This window comes from Camelus ferus, chromosome 10, assembly GCF_009834535.1.
Source record: "Camelus ferus isolate YT-003-E chromosome 10, BCGSAC_Cfer_1.0, whole genome shotgun sequence".
Taxonomy (NCBI): domain Eukaryota; kingdom Metazoa; phylum Chordata; class Mammalia; order Artiodactyla; family Camelidae; genus Camelus; species Camelus ferus.
Genome location: NC_045705.1, coordinates 56,475,654 through 56,499,649, shown reverse-complemented (window position 1 = coordinate 56,499,649; position 23,996 = coordinate 56,475,654). Strand labels below are relative to the sequence as shown.

General features: G+C 44.4%; 2 protein-coding genes and 1 pseudogene across 3 annotated transcripts; 1 reads left to right on the top strand and 2 right to left on the bottom strand.

The window, feature by feature from the left end:
* The first annotated feature begins 728 nt into the window (after nucleotides 1-728).
* LOC102513284 (olfactory receptor 51E1) lies at nucleotides 729-10,647 on the top strand. 2 transcript variants are annotated; one of them, XM_032489210.1, is made up of 2 exons: nucleotides 729-1,312; nucleotides 7,646-10,647. In XM_032489210.1, the coding sequence occupies exon 2, from the start codon at nucleotides 7,688-7,690 to the stop codon at nucleotides 8,639-8,641; it is 954 nt and encodes a 317-aa protein (XP_032345101.1). In that variant the 5' UTR covers nucleotides 729-1,312; nucleotides 7,646-7,687; the 3' UTR covers nucleotides 8,642-10,647. The 2 variants fall into 2 exon arrangements, with proteins under 2 accessions (XP_032345101.1, XP_006173673.1); XM_006173611.3 differs by lacking the exon at nucleotides 729-1,312 and adding an exon at nucleotides 1,331-1,456.
* A 1,773-nt stretch (nucleotides 10,648-12,420) lies between these two features.
* LOC102516564 lies at nucleotides 12,421-13,380 on the bottom strand (annotated as a pseudogene).
* A 6,982-nt stretch (nucleotides 13,381-20,362) lies between these two features.
* LOC102516310 (olfactory receptor 51I2) lies at nucleotides 20,363-21,475 on the bottom strand. Its single transcript, XM_014559305.2, is given in 2 exon segments — nucleotides 20,363-20,706; nucleotides 20,708-21,475. Coding segments are annotated over 2 exon segments (963 nt in total). The 5' UTR covers nucleotides 21,425-21,475; the 3' UTR covers nucleotides 20,363-20,460.
* Between the last annotated feature and the right edge of the window lie 2,521 nt (nucleotides 21,476-23,996).

Genomic DNA, 23,996 nt, shown 5'->3' with positions numbered 1-23,996 from the left:
GGTTCTCCTTCCCTGGGCTGCTGCGTGGACACGCTGTCCAGGCAGTAAGCTGGGGAAACCCCAGGATTCTCCTCATGTGTTTCCCATAACTCAGAGCTCATTGTCCTTCACTGCTTGATATCCTGTATCTTGCAAATCATTGTTTTATATATATTATCCATAAAAACATTTTTTTTACGGCTTCACACTCTCTAACTCTATAGGAGATTGAGGGAGGCGGCACAGATGGCTCAAGAGTGATGGCGTTGAGTGTCAGGCTGCAGGTTGACAGGCACATGCAGGTCTTGTAATCACTAGTTTTGATGTGGTCTGAGTTGAAATGGCCCGATTTGACATTAATCTAATTTTGTGAGGCCGTGATAACCACTGCACTATGAAACTACATTGTCTAATTTTGGATAGCTTATGTCAGCATGCCGTGTGTTGTGAATTTAAAGCTTATAGTTGTGAAACTGGTCATTAAAAAATAGAGAGAAACCAACTAAAATTCACTTGGCCTTATTAAGAGACTTAAACAACTTATTTAAATATGTAAGTTATTTAGTGTCACATTCAAACTGTTCTCTAAACTCTCTAAAATGTTCCCTCACTATTTTTGCCCTTAAGAGAGAAACCAGATGGCATTGGTCTTAGACGGCTGCAGTCAGAGGGAGGGGAGGGTTAAGAAATCACATTCTGTTTCCTCAGTAAGAAGTCCAGAAACTCAAAGCCAGGGAGTGGAAGGTAGAGGCCGGGTCCCCGGGGATCCCTGTTATGAGTCAGCCAGACACAGGGCCCAGAGTCTGGGGGACACAGAAGGCGCATCCCTGGAGCTTCGGGGAAAGGCAGGTGGGGCCGTTGGAAGCCAGGCCAGCAGGGACCCAGGCAGGCGCCACCAGTGGAGAGAAGGGGGAGGCTAGAGAAAGCTTCAGGGAGGCCATGAGCTGGCATGTAATCATGGGGTCTCCCTGGATGCTTTTCCTTCCTTTCCCCTGGCTGAGTTCGATAGCCTGAGTAGAAACTTGGAGAAAAGCTCCTCCCAAAGGCCAAGGCCACACTAGTGAGTTTCTTCTAGCCTTTCTTCACTCATTCCCCCTAGCTTCGCATTGGGAGCTGCCATAAACGTCACAGCTCACACAGGGCCCATCTGGGGAGGGTTGTAGAGACCCCTCTACCCATGGCTCCGCCTTCCCCATTCCCCCAGGCACACCTTCCCAAGACACAGAAGCCAAGAAGGACACCAGACCCCCAGCTGGCTACAAGGGGTGCCTGCTGATAGACCCTCTGGGAAGCATCCTGCCGCCTAGCAGGGAGAAGCTGAAGGAGGGAGGAGGTAAGACAGAGAATAAATAACCCTGACCAGGGAGGCCCAAAGGAGGGGGTGGAGACAGAGAGGGCTGCTCTCCAGCGCAGCCTGCCAGACAGCTTCCGGAAGAGGACTGGAGAAAAGGGCCCCAGTGCCTTCGGTGCAGCTGAGGTGAGTACAGGAGGTTGGGGGGGGGGTCCAGCTGTGTGGGTTTCTTGCAGCTCGGGGTCCCTCTTTAGACCTGTTGAGTGAATGAGAAACCAGGACAGAAAGAACCAGAAAAGTACAAGGGCAGGGCCGGGGATGTGAAGGTGGCCCCTGACTCAAAGGACAGACAGACTCAGCAGTTTCTATGTTTGTGTGGTGAAGGGAAGCAGGGGTGGTGTTAGATGCTTCCTATGTGGTTTTCAAGAAACTTCCTAGTGATCAGGTTACTGGGTGCCCATCTAGAGCCTGGAAGGGGGTGACCTAAATGAAGGTGACAGGGACAGCGAACAGATGGGGCTGGGACTGGGCTAGAGTTGGACTAGGGTTCAGTGTGTGGACAGGGCTAGTCCCACCCAGGGCGTTAGTGCAGGCGAAGCTCAGTTTGTGTGCAGGGGTCAGACTGTAGCTTTTTTTCCCCTTTCTTTCTTTGACTTACAAAATCAATTTTTTTTTTTTTACTTCTGGTGTACAGCATAGTGATTCAGTTACACACACACACACACACACACACACACACACACACACACACACACATTCTTTCTCATTACAGGTTACTACAAGCCATTGATTATAGTTCTGTGTGCTGTACAGTAGGACTTTGTTGTTTAGTTATTCTCAGACTATAGCTCTGTTTGGGGCATGGGCTCCAAGTGGGTTTGAACTCACTCTATACTTTGCATCAGGAGTCAGGCTGTGGCTGAGGCTGGGATTTAGCAATCTTCCCAGGGGGCTCTGACCCTGACCCAGTCTGGATCTAGGATGAGGGTTCCGTTTTCAGCCCATTTAAAAAGCGGATTTTGTGTCCACATGGTGATTTCCCCTGCCTTGCACTCTTTCAAACTGCATATCCCCCCTCCCCCTGCCCCCAATCCCTTCCCACTGAACCACTTGCAGCTTTTCAAACAAGGCATGTTCTCTTTCTCTCTGGGCCTTTGCATTTGCCGGAATGCACTTTTGAAAACAAATTAGATCAGGTCTACCGCTTAAATTCCCCAAGTCACTCAGAATTAAATCAAAGCTCCTTGCCCTGTCCTGCAGGCCCCTACGTGATCTGGCCCCTGCCCTCCCCTGACTTCATCTTCTACAACTCTCCTGTGATCTTGATACTCCAGCCACACTGGCCTTCTTTCTTCAGTGAACCCCCAGAACAGAAGACCTTTTTCTCTTACGTCCTCTGCCTACAACACTCTTTGCCTTGACCTTAGAATGGCTGGTGCTTTCTCATCACACTGTTTTATCCACTGTTTTTTCTCTAGTTTTGGGCACACAGTAGGCACTCAATACATTTCATTGTCTAACTAAATGCTGCTGTCCCCATGCCCCAGCCCTGCCCGATTAACTGTGCCTGGCCCTTCAAGTCTTGGCTCACATGTCACCTCTTCAGGGAAGCCCTTCGAGCCTGACAACTTTGTAAGCTACTGTCTGCTTTGCTCCTGAGGCCCTGGGACTTACCCCTGCCCTAGCATTTATCACAACATGTTATGGTAATGGCATACTTGTCTCAGTTTCTCCCCACCACTGGAGGGCTGATCTGTGACTTGTTTGCTCTGTGTCCCAGTCTCTCTGATGCTTAGCACAGAGTTGGGCGTACAGTAGTTATTTAATCAAGAATTGTTGAAAAAATCAGTGTATCAATCAAAGTCCCAGTGCATGTAGGCAATGGTCAGAGTAGCTCTGAAAGGTCCTGATACCTAGGTCAAACTTCGCAGGTGTGTGGGAATATTGTTGGCTCTGGTCCAGCTTGGGAAGTGGAGGAGGGTAGGGCTGGAGGCCTCACCCTGCCTTCTGTGAGCTAGAAATACACTCTCCCATCTTTCCATTCTCACTGTGGCCATTCTATAAAGAATGGCCAAGGCCCTGTAAGGGTTCATCTCCTCTATCAAATCCAAGCAAGGTGTGGGGGATAGACGATGCAGACGATCCAGGATGGATGTGATTCTGGGCCCACTGCCCTCATGGAGTGTTAAGGAAGGGGGTCCCTCCCTGTGAATGACGAGCTCTGATCATCCCTGCTGGCCACAGCATGGCCCCTGAAGTCTGCCTTCCCACTCTGTGCCTGGGAGTAAGAGCCAGAGGCTCCCAGGTATTCCTGGGCTTCCCTCCAAGGACATTTTCTTCCAGATGTTCCCACAGAGGCAGGCAGGGGCACCTGAGGCTCTCACCCCACTGATCCAGGCATGGAACATTCTGTGTGCTTAGCCTGATAATGGCAGTGACCATGGATCTCCTCTCACATTCCCTCTCTTCACGCCCCACACACTGAGCCCAGATGCAGAGAGCTGGTCAGGCGTCCTGAGCCCTAGAGAGGCCCTCTGGACTCATGGCTCTACAAATTTTGGATTCATTGGAATTAACATTGAAATAGTCCGTATAAAGCACTGATTCATTGTAAAGGAGACTGGGAGAGAGGCAGGGCTTGGCCTTGTGGAAAGCACATGGATTTGACACAGAGAGCTCTAACCAACTCTCACCATCCTCATCTGTCAAATGGGATTACTGATACCTCCTTGTATTGAGGCTTGTATTGTATAATAAGGAAGTACTCAGAAGAGGATAAAGCTTTTTACTTTCCACTGTGGGCTCTGCCCAAGTCACAGCCAGAGGAGTCGGGGCTGAAAAGGAAAGAGTCTTCAAGTCCCAGAGGGTCCTCTTTACAGCTCCCTTGGTTTGCCTTCCAAGGCTCTAGCTGGGCCAGGTGACTTACATACCAAGCCCTTCTTCTCCTCTGCCTCTTGGGCAGATCTGATTAGCTTTCAGGAGGTACAGCACATTAAAGGCAGTTCAAAGGGGAAATACACAGGCCTTGGAGCTGAACAGTCTAGGTCAAATTTCTGTTTTACCAGTCAACAGGTAAACCCTGGAAACATTTTTTTAACTCCTTGAGGGCCTCAGTTTTATCACCTATAATATAGAGAAGATACATAGAAATCCTATTATGCAGAATTGTTCTTGGGTTAGGTACTCTTTATTCAGTGTCTGCATTCAACACTATAGGCATACAACGATTTCTGTTATAATCGTAAAACCGATAGGGCCCCTGTTGGGAGTGACCCTATTGTTCTCTTGACTCTGTCCCCCTGACTGCTTTTCCATGTCTCTGGGAAGAAGGGAGTTCAGAGAACTCGGGGGAAGGATATGAGGATGGACTGGTAAGGGGGCTGAGCTGGACAGGGGCCAGAGTCCTGGAGGCCACGGGGAAGGAATGAGGAAGATTTAAGGCCTCAAAGTGGATTTCTCGGTATCACTGGAGGCTTCTGTTCCCCCATCATCAAGAAAGGGCTAAGATGTCCTTCACAGTTCTCCAAGAAGCATTTCTGGGATTTGCTAAAATAGTGTGACTTTTTCAGAGGAAATTTCAAGCACAGAGAGCTATTCCCTGGGGGTTAAGGCAGTGAAGGCTTCCTAAAAATGAGAGAAAAAAGAAAAAAAAAACCTCTTTGTATATTTTTCCTGGATTATGTTTTGTTTTCAAAACAGAATGATTTAGCTCCAGTTTTCTTTGGAGTGCCAAATATTCTCTGGGTGCATGCGATGGCTTTAATTACCAACAGCTGCTCAGGCTGTCTGTCAAGTGGGAGACTGGGCTGCTTCAGGGCTGACAGACTGAAGGGTGATGCTTGGGTCCTGGACCTGGCTCCCCTCTCCATTCCTTCATTTCTCTCCTGCTGCTGCCTTCTGAGGTCCAGCCTGCTGTTACCTCCAGCGACAGTTGCCCACCTCATGCTGTCAAGGCGCCTTACTTCCAGGCCAGCTGCATCCTCCTCTCTTTGATTCCTGGTTATCTCCATATCAGTGCTTGGTCTCTGTCATTGTGAGAGACTGACTGCTAGTCAGATCTGTGTGGACACAGACACGGAGGGTTTGATATGTTTGAGAGAAAGCTAGGTGAACGCTTTTAGTGACTTTGGAATGATGAATCTGGATCACAAAAGTTAAGTCAGGCTTTCCCAAGTAGACTTGGGGTCAATAGTTTCGGAATCAATAGTAAACAAGGGGGTTTACTGAAGGGGAAGAGATAGTCCGGGGAGAGTATCTAGAACAAGAAGAGCTCTGAGGATACAATTCTGAGAGCATTATCATTTAAAAGTATGCTTCAGGGTCAAGGGGAGGAGGCTGAGGATCCAGAAAGACCTAGTGCTCGGAGATAGATGGGAAGCAGAAGGGGCAAGGAGAAGGTTTAAGAAGGAGGAAACTGATCACAGTGGCATACGCTACAGAGAGGTCAGTACAGAAGAGTTATGTGATGTTGATGACTTTGGCCTCTTAACCTGAAGTTCTTGGATAAGTCTGGCTCCTTATATCTTCTCCCTCGAGCAGTTTGAATTAAACTCTGTCACTCTCTGTTCTAAAACTCATGCTGCCAGTAATTCCCCTTTTGTGCCTGGTCTGAGGGGACCTCTGGGGGACAGCTCAGTGGTGGAGCAAAGATCATCAGTGTGTCCTGAGCCCAGTGAATGGTGTGAGCCCCTCCTGATGCTGGCCCTGAGCTCTTCTCCACACTCACCTGCTCTCTGGTAGCCCGTGCAGAATACCCTACCCTGGTTGTCAAGGGCCAGGTCTTAAGAACCAACCCTTTCTCTTTTCTTGCCAAGATAAAATTATCTTAAATATACTCTAGCAATAAATGTTACTATTTTCATAACGGGAAGAGGAGACAGCTAGTATATACATAGATAGTATGTATGTGAAATATACACATACACTGTGTGAGTAAATATATACAATTTATATAATCTAGTGAAAAGTAGGAGCATGTGAATATCTGTGAATGAAAGAAAGGGAAAAAAAGAGAGGAAGTTAGTTAACTCTATAGTTGTTTCATCAGAGAGATATGATCTGAGAAAATGCAAGTCTGACATTTTCTACCTCAGCAATTCCTACTTATATCCATCACCTTAATAGCCAGAGTCGGGGATACCAGAACCCTGGTACAGGATTTATTGTTCCTCCAGTGCTTCTGATACCATCATCTATCAGGTTTAGTCCTCGGTGTCAACCCCACTCTCTTAAGCTTGGTGAGTCTCCTAGAAACAGAGCTTGAAGTAGAAATTCTTGTTTAAAGGAGATATGAAGGACTACTGTCATGAGAAGAGGAGTGAGGGGAGTGGGATAGAGAAGGGAAAGAAAGCTAAGTAAGGCTGTGGTCTCAGCTGTACACCAGCTTCAGCTCTGGTTCCTCAGGAACACTGCATCACAGATTTGGTCCCACCCTGAGGCAAGGAGGCTAAGCCTTTGTACCTTTATGTCAGGCACTCATTGACCTCTAGATGTACCCTGGTAGGGAAAGCATAACTTTCTGGGTGCAGTGCCTCTCCTTTGATCTGGGGAAAGTGGGAACTATGAGCCTTTAGCATTCAACACTCACTGCAGATGAAACATAGATGCACTGACTTGATGAAGGGGATTTGGGTGGGACACCAACAGCACCCACTGCAGCCATTGTTCCTTTTATGATATAAACTAGGCGTTCTGGACAAGTGTAAGACTTTGGATGGACATTTGGCAAGAGTGAAATGTAGAGTTCAGGATGAAGTTAGTATGTCAGGTATTTTTATTGAATTAAAGTTTATCATCATTAAATAGATGTTAAGTTTTAGATTACATTAGAAATAACTACTAAAACCTTAGGTTAATGTTAAAGTTGGGGTTAGAGAGATCATTAGGAGCAGTGAAGAGGTTAGGTTTCAGTGTTAACTATGTTACTCTTAGAATTACTACATTGGACTGGGATTAGTCTTAAAGGTAGCCTAATGATAGATTTAGAATTACGGTTGATATTAAGCATAGGGGAGCATAAGTATAGGACAGGACAGAAGAAGTGATGGCTGTTTTTATCATCTAAGTCTGATGTGTACTTAGCCAATAACCTATCCTTGGTGAACTAAATGGTTTAAAATATGCTTAGAATTTTTGCCTTACTATTTCATTTGTTTTCGGGAGTAACTTTAGAGGTGGAGTTAGTAAGTAGGACTGGGTAAATATTCATTGGTCCTTCAGTTATGAAGGATGGCTAGGTTGAGTTTCGAATAGAATGAGTTTAGATAAGCAATGAAGTTAGAGTATGGGTCAGAGAACAGGCCATCAGGATGAAGAGAAATAAAAATGATACTGGAATTCTAGAGGATCTAATAATGGTTTATCTCTGTATTCCAGCCTCTACTCGTCAGGCACTGGTCACAGCTCAGCTTCTTCAATATGGTGGGCTCCAATGGCAATGAATCCAGTGCCACATATTTCATTCTAATAGGCCTCCCAGGCCTGGAAGAAGCTCAGTTCTGGTTGGCCTTCCCGCTGTGCTCCCTCTACCTTATTGCTGTGCTAGGTAACCTGACGATCATCTACATCGTGCGGACAGAACATAGCCTACATGAACCCATGTATATCTTTCTTTGCATGCTTTCTGGCCTTGATGTCCTCATCTCCACCTCATCTATGCCCAAAATGATGGCCATCTTCTGGTTCAACTCCACTACCATCCAGTTTGATGCTTGTCTGCTACAGATGTTTGCCATCCACTCCTTATCTGGCATGGAGTCCACGGTGCTGCTGGCCATGGCCTTTGACCGCTACGTGGCCATCTGCCACCCACTGCGCCATGCCACTGTGCTCACGTTGCCTCGTGTTATCAAGATTGGCATGGCTGCGGTGGTACGGGGTGCTGCGCTTATGGCACCCCTGCCTGTCTTCATCAAACGGCTGCCTTTCTGCCGCTCCAATATCCTTTCCCATTCCTACTGCCTCCACCAAGATGTCATGAAGCTGGCTTGTGCTGATATCCACATCAATATCATCTACGGCCTCATTGTCATCATCTCTGCCATTGGCCTGGACTCACTTCTCATCTCTTTGTCATATCTGCTTATCCTAAAGACTGTGTTGGGCTTGACACGTGAAGCCCAGGCAAAGGCATTTGGCACTTGTGTCTCTCACGTGTGTGCTGTTTTCATATTCTATGTGCCTTTCATTGGATTGTCCATGGTACACCGCTTTGGAAAACGGCATGACTCCCTCCTGCCCATCATCATGGCCAACACCTACCTGCTTGTTCCTCCTGTGCTCAACCCTATTGTCTATGGAGTGAAGACTAAGGAGATCCGGCAGCGCATCCTCCGTCTTTTCCATGTGACCACACATACTTCAGTTCCCTAGGTGGCAGGGATCAGATTTCTTTTTCATGCAAAGTCCTTCAATTCATTTTTTTAATATCAAGATTTTGGAAGACAGTATTAGGGAGAAAATTCTTAAAGACGCAACTGATCCTTCAAAGGTGAAACTGGTTGGAGAATCTCCATGTTGGTAGAACTGTATACTCTCAATCCCCATTTTTCAATATTATTTTTCCCTTTAGTTCTTTGAGGTAGTTGTGGTTGGAGGGTTATGATTTCCCACTTAACCTTTCAGTCCAATTCTTAAGTCCAAATCATTCAGACTATCACTTGCCCTGATAGTCCACAGCATTCTGAGATGAGGATGATGCATCTTAAGACCATTTACTACCAAAGGATTAAGCATGGCAAAAAATAAAATAATATAAGAATATAATACAGTTAGATAATCTGGCTTCAAACTATGTTTTCCTCTTCAGAATCTCCAACCACTTTGGAACTTAGGAAAGAGTCGTACCTAGATTTCCTTCTTCAAAATGACCTCTATAGAGAAAAAAAAAATTTCTTCTGAGTACCAGTTCTTAAGAAGAGGCTTAAAAATAAATCCACAGGAAGATTATATTCATCTACATTAATGAAAGATGACACATGGTATTCTGAGAGTTAAACAGACCTTGGATGCTTTTCCTTATGTAATTTTCTTATCAACATTTTGATTTAGGTAGAAATATGATTAGTACCCTCATTGTACCAATGGGGAAATTGATGTTTGATGAGATCACTCAGGCTCAAAAAAAAAAAAAAAAAATTAAATCTTTTGACGCTCTAGCCATATTGTTAGGAGGGACTGTTAGACTAGTTGGGTAGTGAGTTAGACATTCCAGAGTTTTGCATTTTCTAGGGGAAGTATTTAAGTTCCTTTCTCACTCAGCCAGTATTGTATTTAGGAATTTCCTGTTAATGTTGCTGATGGCTTTAATCCCAATAGTTCCTGGTCTGTTTGCCATTGTATTTGTGTAGTAGCAACAGGAGTAATTTGCAATATGTAGTAGCAATATGAGTAATTTCCTAACAGCGGCTAGTTTGGGAAACAGTATAATCAGCAGTGGGCATTCACTGGATTTCTGGAGAGACACTTCATGGAGAGATGCAGCTGGGAAAATCTAGAAGCTCACAGTAAAAATGGCTGGGCTGCTTACCATAGACCAGGGAGTCAAGAGTAGGAAGCACTTTGAGACTAGCCAGGAAGCAAGGTGAAGGCAAGCATGGGTCCACAGAAAGAGAGTAGAGCATGTAAGTGGACACCATGTACTCTGAGGGCTCTGAGCTACCATGTAGGGGGAAGCCTGTTGCATCAAGGTTCAGAGAAGAAGACCATAGGCGAGACCAATAATAATGACTGTGTCCTTGATAGCTGTACTTAGCATGAGTATGGTTCCGGAGGCTCACTCAGGAGCCCCACAAGCCAGGCACAGCACTTCCAGAAGGAAGCAGAATGGGGAGGAGGTAGCATTGGCACTACAGGAGTGCCATGGGAATGAATGGGGGAGAAATGAGATCTCCAGTCACAGGGGAGTGCTAGTCAGACCTAAAGAGAGGTAGGTAAGTGTGAGAAGCAGGTAGTAGAGTGGAGAGCATGGTGCATGGCCCGCCAGACTTTCTGGCCATAGCTAGTAGCACAGGGCTACTCAGTAGAAAGGCTATGGAGATTGAATACCCAGTTTCTTGAACTAGAATCCAGAAGATGAGAATTGTGACAGCGTGGAATCTGCTATGCCCAGGTGAGTGGTGGCTAGGAGAATGACGGACATAAACTAGACTCAGTGCTGGTCACTTTGAACTATGTGGAAGATCATATCAGTTCCCAGTAGTGCCCTGACACTGGGGTTGAAATAAAGAAACAGAATGAAAGAAGGGAGAGAAAGAGACAGATTTTTTTCTTATTAGGAAAGCAATATGTGATCACTGTAAAGAAAAATCTTAGATACTTCGAAAATATGAAATAAATAAAAATATAATAAAACTCCAATAAACTTGTCACCTGAAAAATACTGCTTTTTGGTGTTTATTCTTCCAGATTTTTAATAAATGCTTGTGTACATGCTTCTGTATGGACATAGGATGAATGTGTATATTCGTTTTATATTTGAAATTTTATTGGAGACACACATAGATGGATAATAAAGAGATAAATCAGACACATTTTACTTTTTTTTTTTTTCTGGGGATGCAGCCATTATCCTAGATTTCAAAAGGGATTCCAAGTCTATGATAGTTAATAAGCTCAGGATAAAGTTTCATGGGTTGGATCCTAAATGGGTTAACCATTTAGTGAATATAAACATACACACACATAAATCCTACCACCACCACCACCTTCCTGTGTTTCTCAATAAGTATTAAATACCAGACCCAGAGATAAAACTAGAGCAAGAATCTCCTAATTTCTAGACCAGATGTCTGGTCACTTACTTCATGAACACTCATCAGGTCACCGAGAAGGGCCTGGAATTAAGAACTCGAATAAGAGAGAGTGCTGCCTCTTTTAGGTGATTTGGCAGGCAGTTAGGGTATCTTCCGGACAAAGACCTTCATCATATATCTTTTACATGGGCATCCTTTTACCTTTCCCATTTTCTTTGTTTGGATATTCCTGTCTCTGCCTCTACCATCTCAGCTACTTGGACCTTTGCTGGGTGCTAGAGAAGTCTGAATGATAGGAACTCTCAGTCCGTAAGTCACTTGCTCATTTATTTTTGGTTTTATCTAGAAATGTTTCATAAACATGCCTTGTGTTCTCCATTCTGACTGCCAGCATCCTAGTCCAGAGACCCCTCTCTTGCTTGGACAGCTGTCAAAACCTCCATGCTGGTTATATTCCAGCATTGGTTTAGGATTTCAGAGTGGATGTTCATTGCTGATCTTTTAAACAAGGTACACTCAAACTTCTTCTTGTCCATTCCCCTTGCATCTAATAGCTTTTTATCTTAGATTCAATCCAAAGGGAATGAAGCTGGTGCAGAACCAGATTATAATCTGCCTCTTCCATTCCTAAGGAAGCCAACAAGGAGGTAGGGCTTTTAAGAAGGTTGAAGAGTGAAGGTATGGAGAATCTGGAGGAGATCTGAAGTGGACATAGAAGACGATGCAACTGTCACTGTCAGACTTTACTATGGAATCTGTCAAATAAGGGAGTCTCTTGGAGAACAGGACACTCCTGAGATGAGTGACAAGAAGTCAGTGCTGGGGCCAGTGGAATCCTATCGTCTGATCAATACATTTATTTATTCACTTGTTCAATACAAATTTATGGAAAAAATATAAAAATGCCTTTTTTGTGTTGTTCTTTTTTCCCTACATTTTTCTCTTTCTTAATTCTTACTTTGCGGAGAAAAACCCTACACATGTTCCAAGATGAAATAAAGAGCACTCTCTGTAGTAGAGGTTTCTCCAAACTTCCCAGGAAGGTTCTGGCAAGTACCAGTTTGCAATCCCTAGTAATCTCTTGCACAGAACTTTGTATGGTACGAATATGTCTAAATTCTGCTTGTGTATTTACATGCTTTATCCAGGCACAAGATGGTGAGTTCCTAGAAAGAAAGGGCCATGTTAAATATATTTCTCAGTCGTTAATCCTCAGCACTGCTTCCAGGACAAAGTAAACAGTGAACATACATTCATAACATGAACAAGCCTGATGGTCTTTCCATTGTATTAGCAAAGACTAGGAATTGTCAATACTTGCTGAGGGTAGCTGGTTCCTATGAGGCTACAGCAAGTGTCTTTTATGGTGCTCAGACCCTGTTATATTTCATAATTACATCAGCCTTGGTCTTTTCCCCTCAGGACCCTGAGCATGGCCTCCTTGATGGGCTTGGATTTGACACTGTAGATGATGGGGTTGAGCACAGAGGGCACCACCAGCTACACATAAGCAACAAAGGCATGTGTAACGGGGAGGCAGGTGCCTCCCAAAACGGTGGATCATGGACATGGTGATAACTGGAATAAAGAAGACACAGCCAGGATATGGGAAATACAGTTGTTGAGGGCCCAGATGTGCTCCCTGGGAGAAGCCAGTCCCATGACCATGTGCAGAATGAGACTGTAGGACAGGACAATGAGCAGGGATTCAATGCCCCCAGTGGACACAACCACACAGAGCCCATAGTGTATACTGATGCTGATGTCAGCACAGGCTCTCCTCATCACATCAAGGTGGAAACAGAATGAGTGGGACAGGAAGTTATTTCCTGGGCAGAAGTTAAGATGCTTAATCAAAAATGGCACAGGAAAGAGAGACAGGGTAGCATGGGCCACAATGGCCAGTCCAATACTGATGATGACACTATTTGTGAGGACAGCTGCATAGCGCAGGGGGTTGGAGATGGCCACGAAGCGGTCAAAGGACATGGCCAGGAGCACTGAGGACTCCACCACAGAGAAGAAGTGGAGGAAGAACATCTGGACCAGGCAGGCATTGAAGCCGATGAGCCGATGGTCAAACCAGAGCACAGCCAGGGTGGTGGGCATGGTGGACAAGGTGAGACCCACATCGGTGAGGGCCAGCATGGACAGGAAGTAGTACATGGGCTGGTGCAGGCTGGGGGTCCTCCTCACAGCCAAGAGGATCAGGCCGTTTCCAGTGAGGGCCGCAGTATAGATGGAGGAGAAGGGGATGGAGATCCAGCCATGAATGGCTTCCAGCCCTGGGATGCCAATTATCAGGAAATCAGGGGGCTGGAAGAGGGAGATGTTGATGAAGGACTAGGAAGGGAGCATCCTTGGGATATGGATGAGGTCTGCAGATAGATGTGACCTCTTCAATCTGGGCAGACACTGAGAGGATCCAGGATGATAGGAAAGAACAATCTAGTATTGAATCCAAATTCTAAAAATCAAGCTCCATAACTGGTTATACCATTTACTGATATGTTCAAAACATAATAATAACAACAATTAAAATATTCACTGACTCCCTATTATGTTATATTCCAGGAACTATGCCAGTGCATTTGCCTAGATTGTCTCATTTCTTTTATGAACATAATAAATTTCTTTTGTAAGGCTGTTCCCTCTCATCTACAGCGCCTTAAGAGTCACATCACTACTACATAATCTTACCTATCCTGCAAAAGCTTATCATCCCCAATGTTGACACCTGGTATGAGCTGATGGCATGAAATTTCTCTCCAGGAAATAGTGATTGGAATTCAGAGAAACTAGTGATTGTCCACTTGCTGCCCAAATTGAGGACGTGCTATTTCCATGTGCATAGGGAGAAAAGGAGAATACCTCTTTGGAAAGAGAGGATAATGAATCAGATATGCAGAGAGAAGCAAGCATGAGAGTTCATGCAGTCCCACAGAGACAGAGTCTGAGGGAGTGAGAAGCTGCTTTTTTCCCCCTATGGAGATGGCTCTGTACTTCCTGAAACTGAGTCTTCCTAAAGTCACAATTTTTCTGGCTCTTGAATTTTGTATGATACACTTTTTTTTAATGAAATAGAAAATTGTACTACCCTTCAGTGACAATGCAAATGTTGAACAAAATCATTTACCAGGTAATTTTTCATCATACAGAATCTGATTATTTTAATAACAATGATAATAATATGTATGATACACTTTTGCTGTAGAATAAATTGCTTGATTTGTGCCTAAGTATTTTTGACTAGATTTCTCCATCTCAGAATCAACAGAGACTTTGGATAATACCATCTTCCCCGTCCCATTATACAGATGAGGAAACTGAGACTCAACTGTAGTGGTTGACCTCTGAATGAACAGCTCATATACTGTAGTCCTGGACATTGAATCCAGGTCTGTCTCATTCCAAATCCTTTGACCTTTTCTTTAGATGAGACAAAGTATGTGAAAAATTATCTCAGGTGCAAAGCACCATAGCCATGATTTTTGTTATCTTTACTGTATTGTCTAACACTTTACATTTCTCTAAATCTTTCACTACGTATTATTCATTTAATCTCCACGATCATCCTGTGATGTAGACCCTGGAAAGATTACTACTCCTACTTCAGGGATAATGTAACTGATGTTCAGGGAAGTGACTGGTTTATGTTACTCCCTTTTTTAAAACACTTCAGTCATTCCCCAACGCACTTTGATAAAATGGTTGTGACGTGATATGTGATATATGTTGATACTGACCCATATCTTCCAGTACCAGCCTAACCCTCCACACTCATCACATAGCAGACTACCTCTTGCTCAGTGTTCTTTAACCACACTGACCTTATTTCAGTCTATTAAATAAGCCAAGCTATTTCTTCACTTTGGGACTTTCATGTTCATTCCATACCCCACTCTTTGCTTTTTACATGGCTGACTCCTCATTCCTTAGATCTTAAGCATCATTTTCTCAGGCACCATTTGGGATGACCCTCACTAAGTAGGTGTCCTGAGCCACATATCCCACCCATTATCCTCACACCACACATTCTTAGTTTCCTTTATACCACTCAACACATTTTAACATTTTATGATTGCTCCTTTCCTTGAAATCTTTTGTTCTCTCTCACTAGACTGTAAGATCCATGAATACAGCAGCCATATGGTTTTATTTGCTGACACATGGCTCTTGCATTGTGCAGTACCCGGAACAGAGTAGATTCTCAGTCACTATTTGCTTGGTTGAATAAATAAATGGCAGGGTCAATAACCAAGTCTATAAACTCATGAAAGGAGAGGAAGTAAAAGAAAATTTCTGTTCCCCTATGCTCCAGATATTAGGATCGTGGCTGATTTTGAAGAGGTGGGTGGTTGAGGTCTTATCCCAGGCAATGATGCCTTATAGAATTGGAAACACGTTGGATTTATGGACGACAGGGCACAGAAGAAATCTCCAATAAAGTGTTTGGTTAAATTTCTGAAAAATAAATTCATAACAGGTCCACATGAATATCAAGTATTTGAGTCTATCCCTACCCCGCTTTGAGAAGTGTGATGGGGGCTCTCACAGACATATGTGTACTTACAACCTTACTATTGGATGATCTACATAGAATTAAAGCTAATGGATGTCTTTTAATCAACTCATTCAATCTGCCCAATGTGCCTTATTACATCTATGCTCTCCTTCCCAGTATTCAGTCCCTAATTCAATTGCTCATAATCTCGTCATCTCTCTTAGAGTTCCTTAGGGCAGCTGTTTGGCTGGTATTATTTCTCTCAGCATACACCACCACCTTCCTCTCTTTGCAGATTTTCCAAACTGCTTCAACCAGCTTAATTTTCGTAAGGTACCACATTGAAATCGGCACATTCCTGCCCCACTGAACTGTATAATCATCTCCTAGGCCAGTCCATCAGTGCATTCAGCCAGAGTTCTGCACCGTCACTTGGGTGCACATCCCTTCAAGGCTCTAGCACTAGAATCTCTGGGACAACTGCAAGGGCAGAGACCCCTGGTTCTCTCTCCATGGTTTGTAATTGCTGGAGGAGCGCTAACATACCTCATGAGGCAGATACAATGCACTTCAACTTACTTTAACGTAGAGGATTAGAGAAGAGGTTTCTGGATCCAGCTATGCCACTGTATTATTGTGTTATGCTTGTTATATAAGGTACATATTAGAGATTAGTCAAGTTTTGATGATCAGTGAATTCCCTCAGCTCTGAAACAATATTGTAAGATAGATGTAACTTTCTCCATGTATATCAATGAAGATCCTGAGGATTAGAAAAGTCAAATGTCTATCAAGGAGACAGCACAGAATGATCTAAACTTGGTTCTGTTTGGTACAAAGTACCTTGTTCTTTCAAATAAACTGCACTGTTTGTCACAGATTGTACCTGGTGCCATGCATACTAAACATTGTCAGTTTCTCCTTTTGGTCCTCAATTTCCTCATCTGTAAAATCATGGAACTGGACTAGATTATCTATCTTTCTAATCCTGGCATTCTATGATTGCAAAACCTAGTGTTCCTGAAATAGACTTATTTTTACTTTCCCACCTCTTCACTTTTTTCTGTTTTTTCCCCCCTCTGAATCTCCTTCCCCTAAGGTTTTCTTGCTCCTAACCTTTTGTTTTTGCTGAACAACCCTCCCCATGCCCAAATATTTTTTTTCTTTCCTCTGTTTGTCCACTCATGTGTCTTAGAAACCCCATTCAATCATTTACATGGTAATTTCAAATTTCTCTCTCAACTAGCTTGAGTTTGCCAAGAACAGTAATTCTGATTTATTTTGATAAGGCTCCCCTCAGCACAATGTATGGTAGGTACATCTTAGGAATTCAGTTGTTTTGGTGAATGAATGAGTGAATGAAAAATTCACTGGAGACGTCTGTGGACTATGCTCGCGTGTTGCCAAGCATGAACATTTCTGTTTTTCTAGAATGGAAGCCCAGAAGAGATTTAGGTACCCTTAACCATTACCACTTTGGATCACAATTTAGGCATCATTCCTAGAAACAGATTATGAGATTCTGTGCCCTCCTCTGAGCTAATCCATGAGCCACAGGAAGAGATTCTCCTTGATCTCTCCCTGATGCAAGACATGAAACCACCCGTGGGGATACTCAACACTCTCATCTCCATGTTTCTCTGCTACCTCTGCCTTCTGTCATTTCTTTCTCTTTGACTCTTATTTTGGAGGAGGAAAAGAGGAGGTGACAGAGGTGCCCCCCAGGACTCTGGACACAGAGAAAGACCTGAGTCTGAGCCCTGCTACTTACTCTGGCTCTTCCCCAGGCTGTTTGGTTGTACAATATCCTACAGAAGCCTGGGAAGACCCTGAAACCAAGATACACCCCTTTTATGCTGCTGCAGGGAAATGCACCAGTGTCTGGGGACAGCACCCAAAGCATTTGGGTCACAGACAATTACTCTCTGCTGAGCTTCATCCCTGGGATGGTGACATGCGATGGCAGGGTAAGGAAGATGGAAGAGACTGAAGGGAGCTCTGAAGAGAAAGGAAAACTCAGAGATTAGAGATGTGAGCAATTGTAACTCTCTGGAATGTGGAGACTCTGGCTTTCTAGCCCAGCCCTCTCTAAGATGTGCTCTCAACAGGTTTCAATGCTTCAGTGGCCCATCTATACCGTTCCCCTCATTTTTCAAAAGAGCATCTTTCTATTTGCTGGGAAGAGGCAGAGTTAGCCAACACTGGGGTGAGACTACTTGGGACTAATAAGTAGATCGAACATTCAGTAGGTCGTGAGAAGAGAAGTAATGTCTATGTCACAGAAGGAAAGGTGCTTTTCAAAAGAGCTCTCAAGAACTGAAGGAACATGGTGTTTGGACATGGATATTGAAATTACTGACCAAGGTTTTGGAGGCCAGGAAGTGGTTAAGTCCTCTGAATGCCCAGGTAAGACATAAGCACACCAGAGGGCGGGGATAAAGTCCTCAAATACTAACCAGCCTGACACGTCAGTGAAGTTCTTACAGGTCTAGGGCTCTGTGTCCTGTTAGCATATCCCCTCTAAGGTAAAGGGCTGAATATTGCACCTTGTACTTCCTACGGTTAGCAAAGAGGCATAGCACCTTTTAATTTTCCTTGGATTTTAGAGATAAAACATTTACTGTTGGGAATAATTCTTTGATCCATTTATCAAGTGCACAGCAGGCTGTCAGTTTTGAGAGGGCATAGAGTGACAGACGGCTTTGCAGAAGGTCGTCTGTGATGCAAGAATCTAAGTCACTTTGGTCATTTAAGTTGGTCAAACCATGAGGCCAGTTGTATCTGTGAGAAATAAATATCTGTGAAGTCTCCATAAAGCCCCAATAGGATAGTTGCAGCACAGACTCCTAAGATTCCGGAGCAAGGCCATGCTGTCTCCAGCAGAGTTTTCTCTGTTCAAAAAGCAGGTGCTGGAATGTTACTGGACCCTAGTAGGGATTAACCCTCTGATCATGGGACATCACGTGACTGTGACTGAAATTAAGTATTTTTCTTCTTTTTATTTATCGACGGTCCATTTACAATGTTGTGCTAATTTATGGCGTACCACATCATGTTCCAGTCACACACACACACACATGTATTCCATTTCACATTCTTTTCTTTACAGTTTACTACCAGATATTGAATAGAGTTCCCTGTGCTGTACAGCAGAAACTTGTTGTTTATCTATCTTATATATAGTAGTCAGTATCTGCAAATCTTAAGTTCCTGATTTATCCCATTCCCACCTCCTTTCCCCTCTAGTAACCATAAGTTTGTTTCCTATTTCTGTGAGTCTGTTTCTGTTTTGTAAATATGTTCATTTGTGTCTTTTTTTTTTTTTTAAAGATTCCACATATGAGTGATATCATATGGTATTTTTCTTTCTCTTTCTGGCTTACTTCACTTAGTATAACGATCACCAGGTCCATTACCTAATTTAATGGCTACTGTCAGGCCCACCCATGTCATCAGGGTGAGTACAGACAGCAACCATCAGTTACATTGGTACAAGATTAGCAGGCACCAGTGAGTTACGTAAACAGGTGGCCTGCACTTCCTGCCACCTACTGCTTTTGCATCAATGCCTTTTCCTCAGCTTGCACGTGGGGTCTCATGGGACTCTCCCTACATCTAGCTGATAGAGGAGCAAGTGACCTGGTTGGGGTGTTTTAATACATTGGTTGAAGTAAAACAAACAATGCTGCCTCACTACAGCTTCATTCGGAGGTGGTCCTGAAGAACAGTGATAAGGCGTGGAAGAAAAAAATATTGGAAGATTGAAAACAAAAAAGTCTACGGAGGACATGTGAATGGCTGTATGAGAATGTAACTACAGTGTGAAACTCTGTATGTCTCACATTAATGCTCACAAGAGAGCCTCGACCCTAAAGGGAGCCCTGAACAACCAAGTAAAGAGGACGACTGGAGGACACACCTAGTGCTCAGCAAACTTCTGTCCTCACTCACCCAGTGTCTGCATAAAGGGCCCTTGATCTGAGTGGCCAGGGTGGCAGGGATGGAGGTGAGCAACCATCCAGTGGAATATACAGACATTGAGGTTTAGTTGTGTGTATCTCCCTCACTCTCTCCTCAGTCCCTAGGGTTGTTCATGCAGGTTAAGCAGTCCCACTTCCTGTGTCTGCTTCTCATGTGACACTGTGAAAGCTCCATTATGTTCCAATCTCCTAAATGCCTTCCTTGCACTCTTTTACTCCTCCACATTCACCTTCCTAATTCGTACTGCACAGCTAAGCCTGTGCAACCTTTCACAGTGCAGTAGCCTTTCCACGGCTGACTTTTAAACAAAGAATGAAGGCCAAATGTTTCAATCAGATCTGAAAGGCCCCAACACGTCTCACCACTGTCCGTCATTCCTGCTCATCTCCCGTCATTCTCCCTCTGACACGCACACAGATTATGCGGAGCCACATCACCTTCCCACAAGCTCACCAGATAATCCCAAACCTCAGTTTTTTCATGTTTTATTATATATGCTCTCCCCTTGCCTACCTTTTCTGCCTGACAAATCCCCACTTACCTTTCAGCCTCCTTCTTATCTAACTCCTTTCTCATTTTCTCTTGGCAAAGCAGCAAACTCTCTTCTGGGTTCCTGTAGCACTTTGTGTGAACCTCTCACAGCCTTATTACACTTTGTTGTAATGGTGCATTTAGAAGCTTCTAGTCTTCCATGGAGGGAAGAGACTATATGTATGGTTCATTTTAATATCTCTTTTAATGAGCACAGATTCTTGCACCACTAAACACTAAAAAACAAGTTGAGGTTAATGATTGCAGGAAAGAATCAGGACTGTTTTTCACCCACAAGTCTGAGTCTGAGCATGGGCAATTGCTTCTCATTCTGTTGATAACCTGTCCGGGTCAGGGCTCTGAATAAGGGCCTTTTGGATATAAGATATGATAGTTTGGCTTCGTTTTCCTTCTTGGTTGCATCAGTCTTGCCTCTTGTCCCTCAGCACCCTGAGCATGGCCTCCCTGATGGGCTTGGATTTGACACTGTAGATGATGGGGTTGAGCACAGGGGGCACCACCAGATACACATAGGCAACCAGGGTATGTACAATGGGGGGCAGGTGCCTCCCAAAGCGGTGGATCATGGACACACTGATGACAGGGATGAAGAAAACCAGAACAGCTAAAATATGAGAAACACAAGTGTTGAGGGCCCTGGTGCGCTCCCCTGGGAGAGGCCAGAGCCATCACTGTGTGAAGAATAAGGGTGTAGGACAGGACAATAAGCAACGAGTCTATACCCATCGTGGACAGAACTACATACAGCCCATAAATGATATTGACAGTAATGTCAGCACAGGCCCGTTTCATGACATCTGCATGGAAACAGAATGAGTGGGACAGGAGGATCTTGCCGGGGCAAAAGCTTAATCGCTTCAGTAAGAAGGGCAATGGGAAGAGGGACACAGTGGCTCGAGCTACAATGGCCAGTCCAATCCTAATGATGACACTATTTGTGAGGACAGCTGCATAGCGCAGGGGGTTGGAGATGGCCACGAAGCGGTCAAAGGACATGGCCAGGAGCACTGAGGACTCCACCACAGAGAAGAAGTGGAGGAAGAACATCTGGACCAGGCAGGCATTGAAGCCGATGAGCCGATGGTCAAACCAGAGCACAGCCAGGGTGGTGGGCATGGTGGACAAGGTGAGACCCACATCGGTGAGGGCCAGCATGGACAGGAAGTAGTACATGGGCTGGTGCAGGCTGGGGGTCCTCCTCACAGCCAAGAGGATCAGGCCGTTTCCAGTGAGGGCCGCAGTATAGATGGAGGAGAAGGGGATGGAGATCCAGCCATGAATGGCTTCCAGCCCTGGGATGCCAATTATCAGGAAATCAGGGGGCCGGAAGAGGGAGATGTTGATGAAGGACTGGGAAGGGAGCATCCTCGGGATACGGATGAGGTCTGCAGATAGATGTGACCTCTTCAATCTGGGCAGAAGAATAATACAAGACAAAAACATTGGAAAAACAGCTGTGATATTAGGTGACATGGATTCACGCACAGTAGCAAATATGAAATGAGAAGGAGATCGAAAAATGTACTCCATCTAAAAAGAAACTAGGGGATAAGTATAACTTAAACCTATTGACTATGAAAGTATCATTTCATAGTGTGAAACACTGATCTCTTCACCTACTGAAGAAAGCTTTCTTTAAAAATATGAGATGAAAATAAAGAATCTAATAAAAACACTCTATTTTAAAGAAGAAGCAATGGCCTCATGGAAGTAAACTGCAAACATACTGCAGAAGCCTGAAGGGTTGACAGCACGGGCTTGTTATTATTTTTTGGATTGCCCCTTAAATCTCATTATTGAAACAAAAACATGTAAGTAAGCAAACAAAAGCCACTTTCAAGACAGGTCAAAAAAACGTAAGGGAAACAGCCACCTAAATATATTTTAGCAGAGACTTAAAACCCTCCAAAAATAGGTCTGTGTGCTTAAAAGAGCTTTGCTCTGAACCCTGGGGGCTGCAGTTGCGTTATTTCTAGCGAACATAATCGGCTCCCTCTGAAGGTAGGCATGATCTTCCCTCTCCTTGCCTTGCCTTCCCTTTTTCTCTCAGGGAGGGTGACTAGCATTGTGCCTCTCAAGTGGAGGACTGTCCATATTTTGTTAGAAGATTTTTAAAGTAAATCCAGTGAAGAAAAGTTGCTGACAGTGTCAGCTGGCACCTTCCATCCCTTCTCTCTCAGACACTACTTCTGAGAAAATATCAAAACTTGATGCAACTCATTCTACGCAAAGGTGAATAACAAACAGAGATGTTCAAACACAGATCTTGTGCAGCATATTTTGTAAAAATTAAAAGGGATAAAACAAGTTAAAGACAGGCAAAAATACTCTTTGAGATAAGGAATTATTCAGGAAAGAGGGAAATTCTGTATAATTTTTTAAATAAAGAAATTAAATAAATTATGAACCAAATTAAACTTCTTTGATATTAGAGTATAAAAATAGTTGATAATAAAAAAGAAAGTGAATGCCAGGTACAGAGTGAACTTGACATCCTCTCATGTCTTCCCTCTCTTGAAAGACTATGAGGGACATCTCTCCCTGGAAATGTGGTCTAAGATTGCAGTTCTTTGAGCTGTCAACTCCCGGACCCCAGGAAGGGTCTCTCTTTGAGACTCTCTTCTTCAAGCAAAGAATAGCACTGCTGTCTCCTATTGTCCTAAAACTGGTTATTTCTCTTTCTTCTGCTTTATTTCTAGATCTTTCCCACTGATATCTCCATCTGAGGTGGAGGTGCTGGCAGCCATCCACCTGGGAAGTGGAGAAGAGGGTGTGCTGAGGGCCCAGGTTACTCACCCCGGCTGTTGTCACCGGCTGCTCTGCCACTCCATATCCTGCAAGGGCCCCGATGTCTCTGCAGCAGAGGGATTGAGTTTTATCCCACTGCAAAGGGATGGTTTGGGGCAGTGCCCATCTCGTGCCCATCTCTAGGGAAGGCCAGGCTTGAGCCACAGAGGAGTCACTCCACACAGGTCCCTGGGGGGTAGGGAGTTTAAACAAGTTGGGGCTAGTTTTTGGAATCAGGAAGTGGCTGGAGGAGCTAAACAATAAGGGGTAAAGAAGATGGAATCACAGAATCTACAATATCCCACCAAGTTTAAATTCTCTTCAAAGACTATCAACTTCAACAGTACATCTGCATTTGAAATCCTTCCAAGACAATTTTCCTGAAGTCAGCCTCCTCTGCGCCAGGCCCCAGGAGGAATCCTGCAGGATGAGCACCTGGGTTTTGTAGAGGGTAGGGGTATGGAGTGGTGTGTTGGGAGCCTAGTAGTGCTTGGCCTAACCCAGCCAAAGGGAGTCAGGGAAGGCTTCCTAGAGGAAGTGGGGAGAAGGCAGACTTCCGAAAGGCCCACAGACCCTGTTCTAAACGCTCAGCCCTCGTGCTGGGCAGACTCCAGGACTCTAGGGCTTGCAGCTGCAGACTGGGGCTGACACGGATGCTGCCCGCACCCCAGTCCTGGGGCTGACCTGCAGCATCCAACAGATTCAAAAGGGAGGGAACTGAGTGGAAAGAATACGAACTACAGAGCCACTCAGAACTGGGCTTGAATTCTTCTCTATTTCTTGCTCAATTTCTTACCACGTACAAGGTCCATGTCCCTTCTTTCTCGCTTTCTTGAGAGCTTTACTCCAGAGCTCTGGCCTTAGCTTATTCCTAAATCAGTCTGGACTACAGTCATTCACCTGGAACTGCTTTCTGTGAACACATTTGGCTTTTCTCCTCCTCGATTCTAGCTGCACTCTCCCAGCCGAAATGGGTCCAGCCTGTCTACCTTTCTCCTCTGAAGGTGATAAGTAAACTTGAGAAAAATTAGTCAACTTAGACATCTTGTATCAAAACAAATTCACGGTTATTAACCTGAGCTGAGACTTCAGCAGCACTCCAAAATTCTTTTCCTTTCAATTTTTAAATTGTCCCCATTCTTCTCAAGCT

Excerpts from the sequence above, each read along its gene's own strand:
- LOC102513284 (XM_032489210.1), top strand. The coding sequence starts at position 7,688 with ATGGTGGGCTCCAATGGCAATGAATCCAGTGCCACATATTTCATTCTA.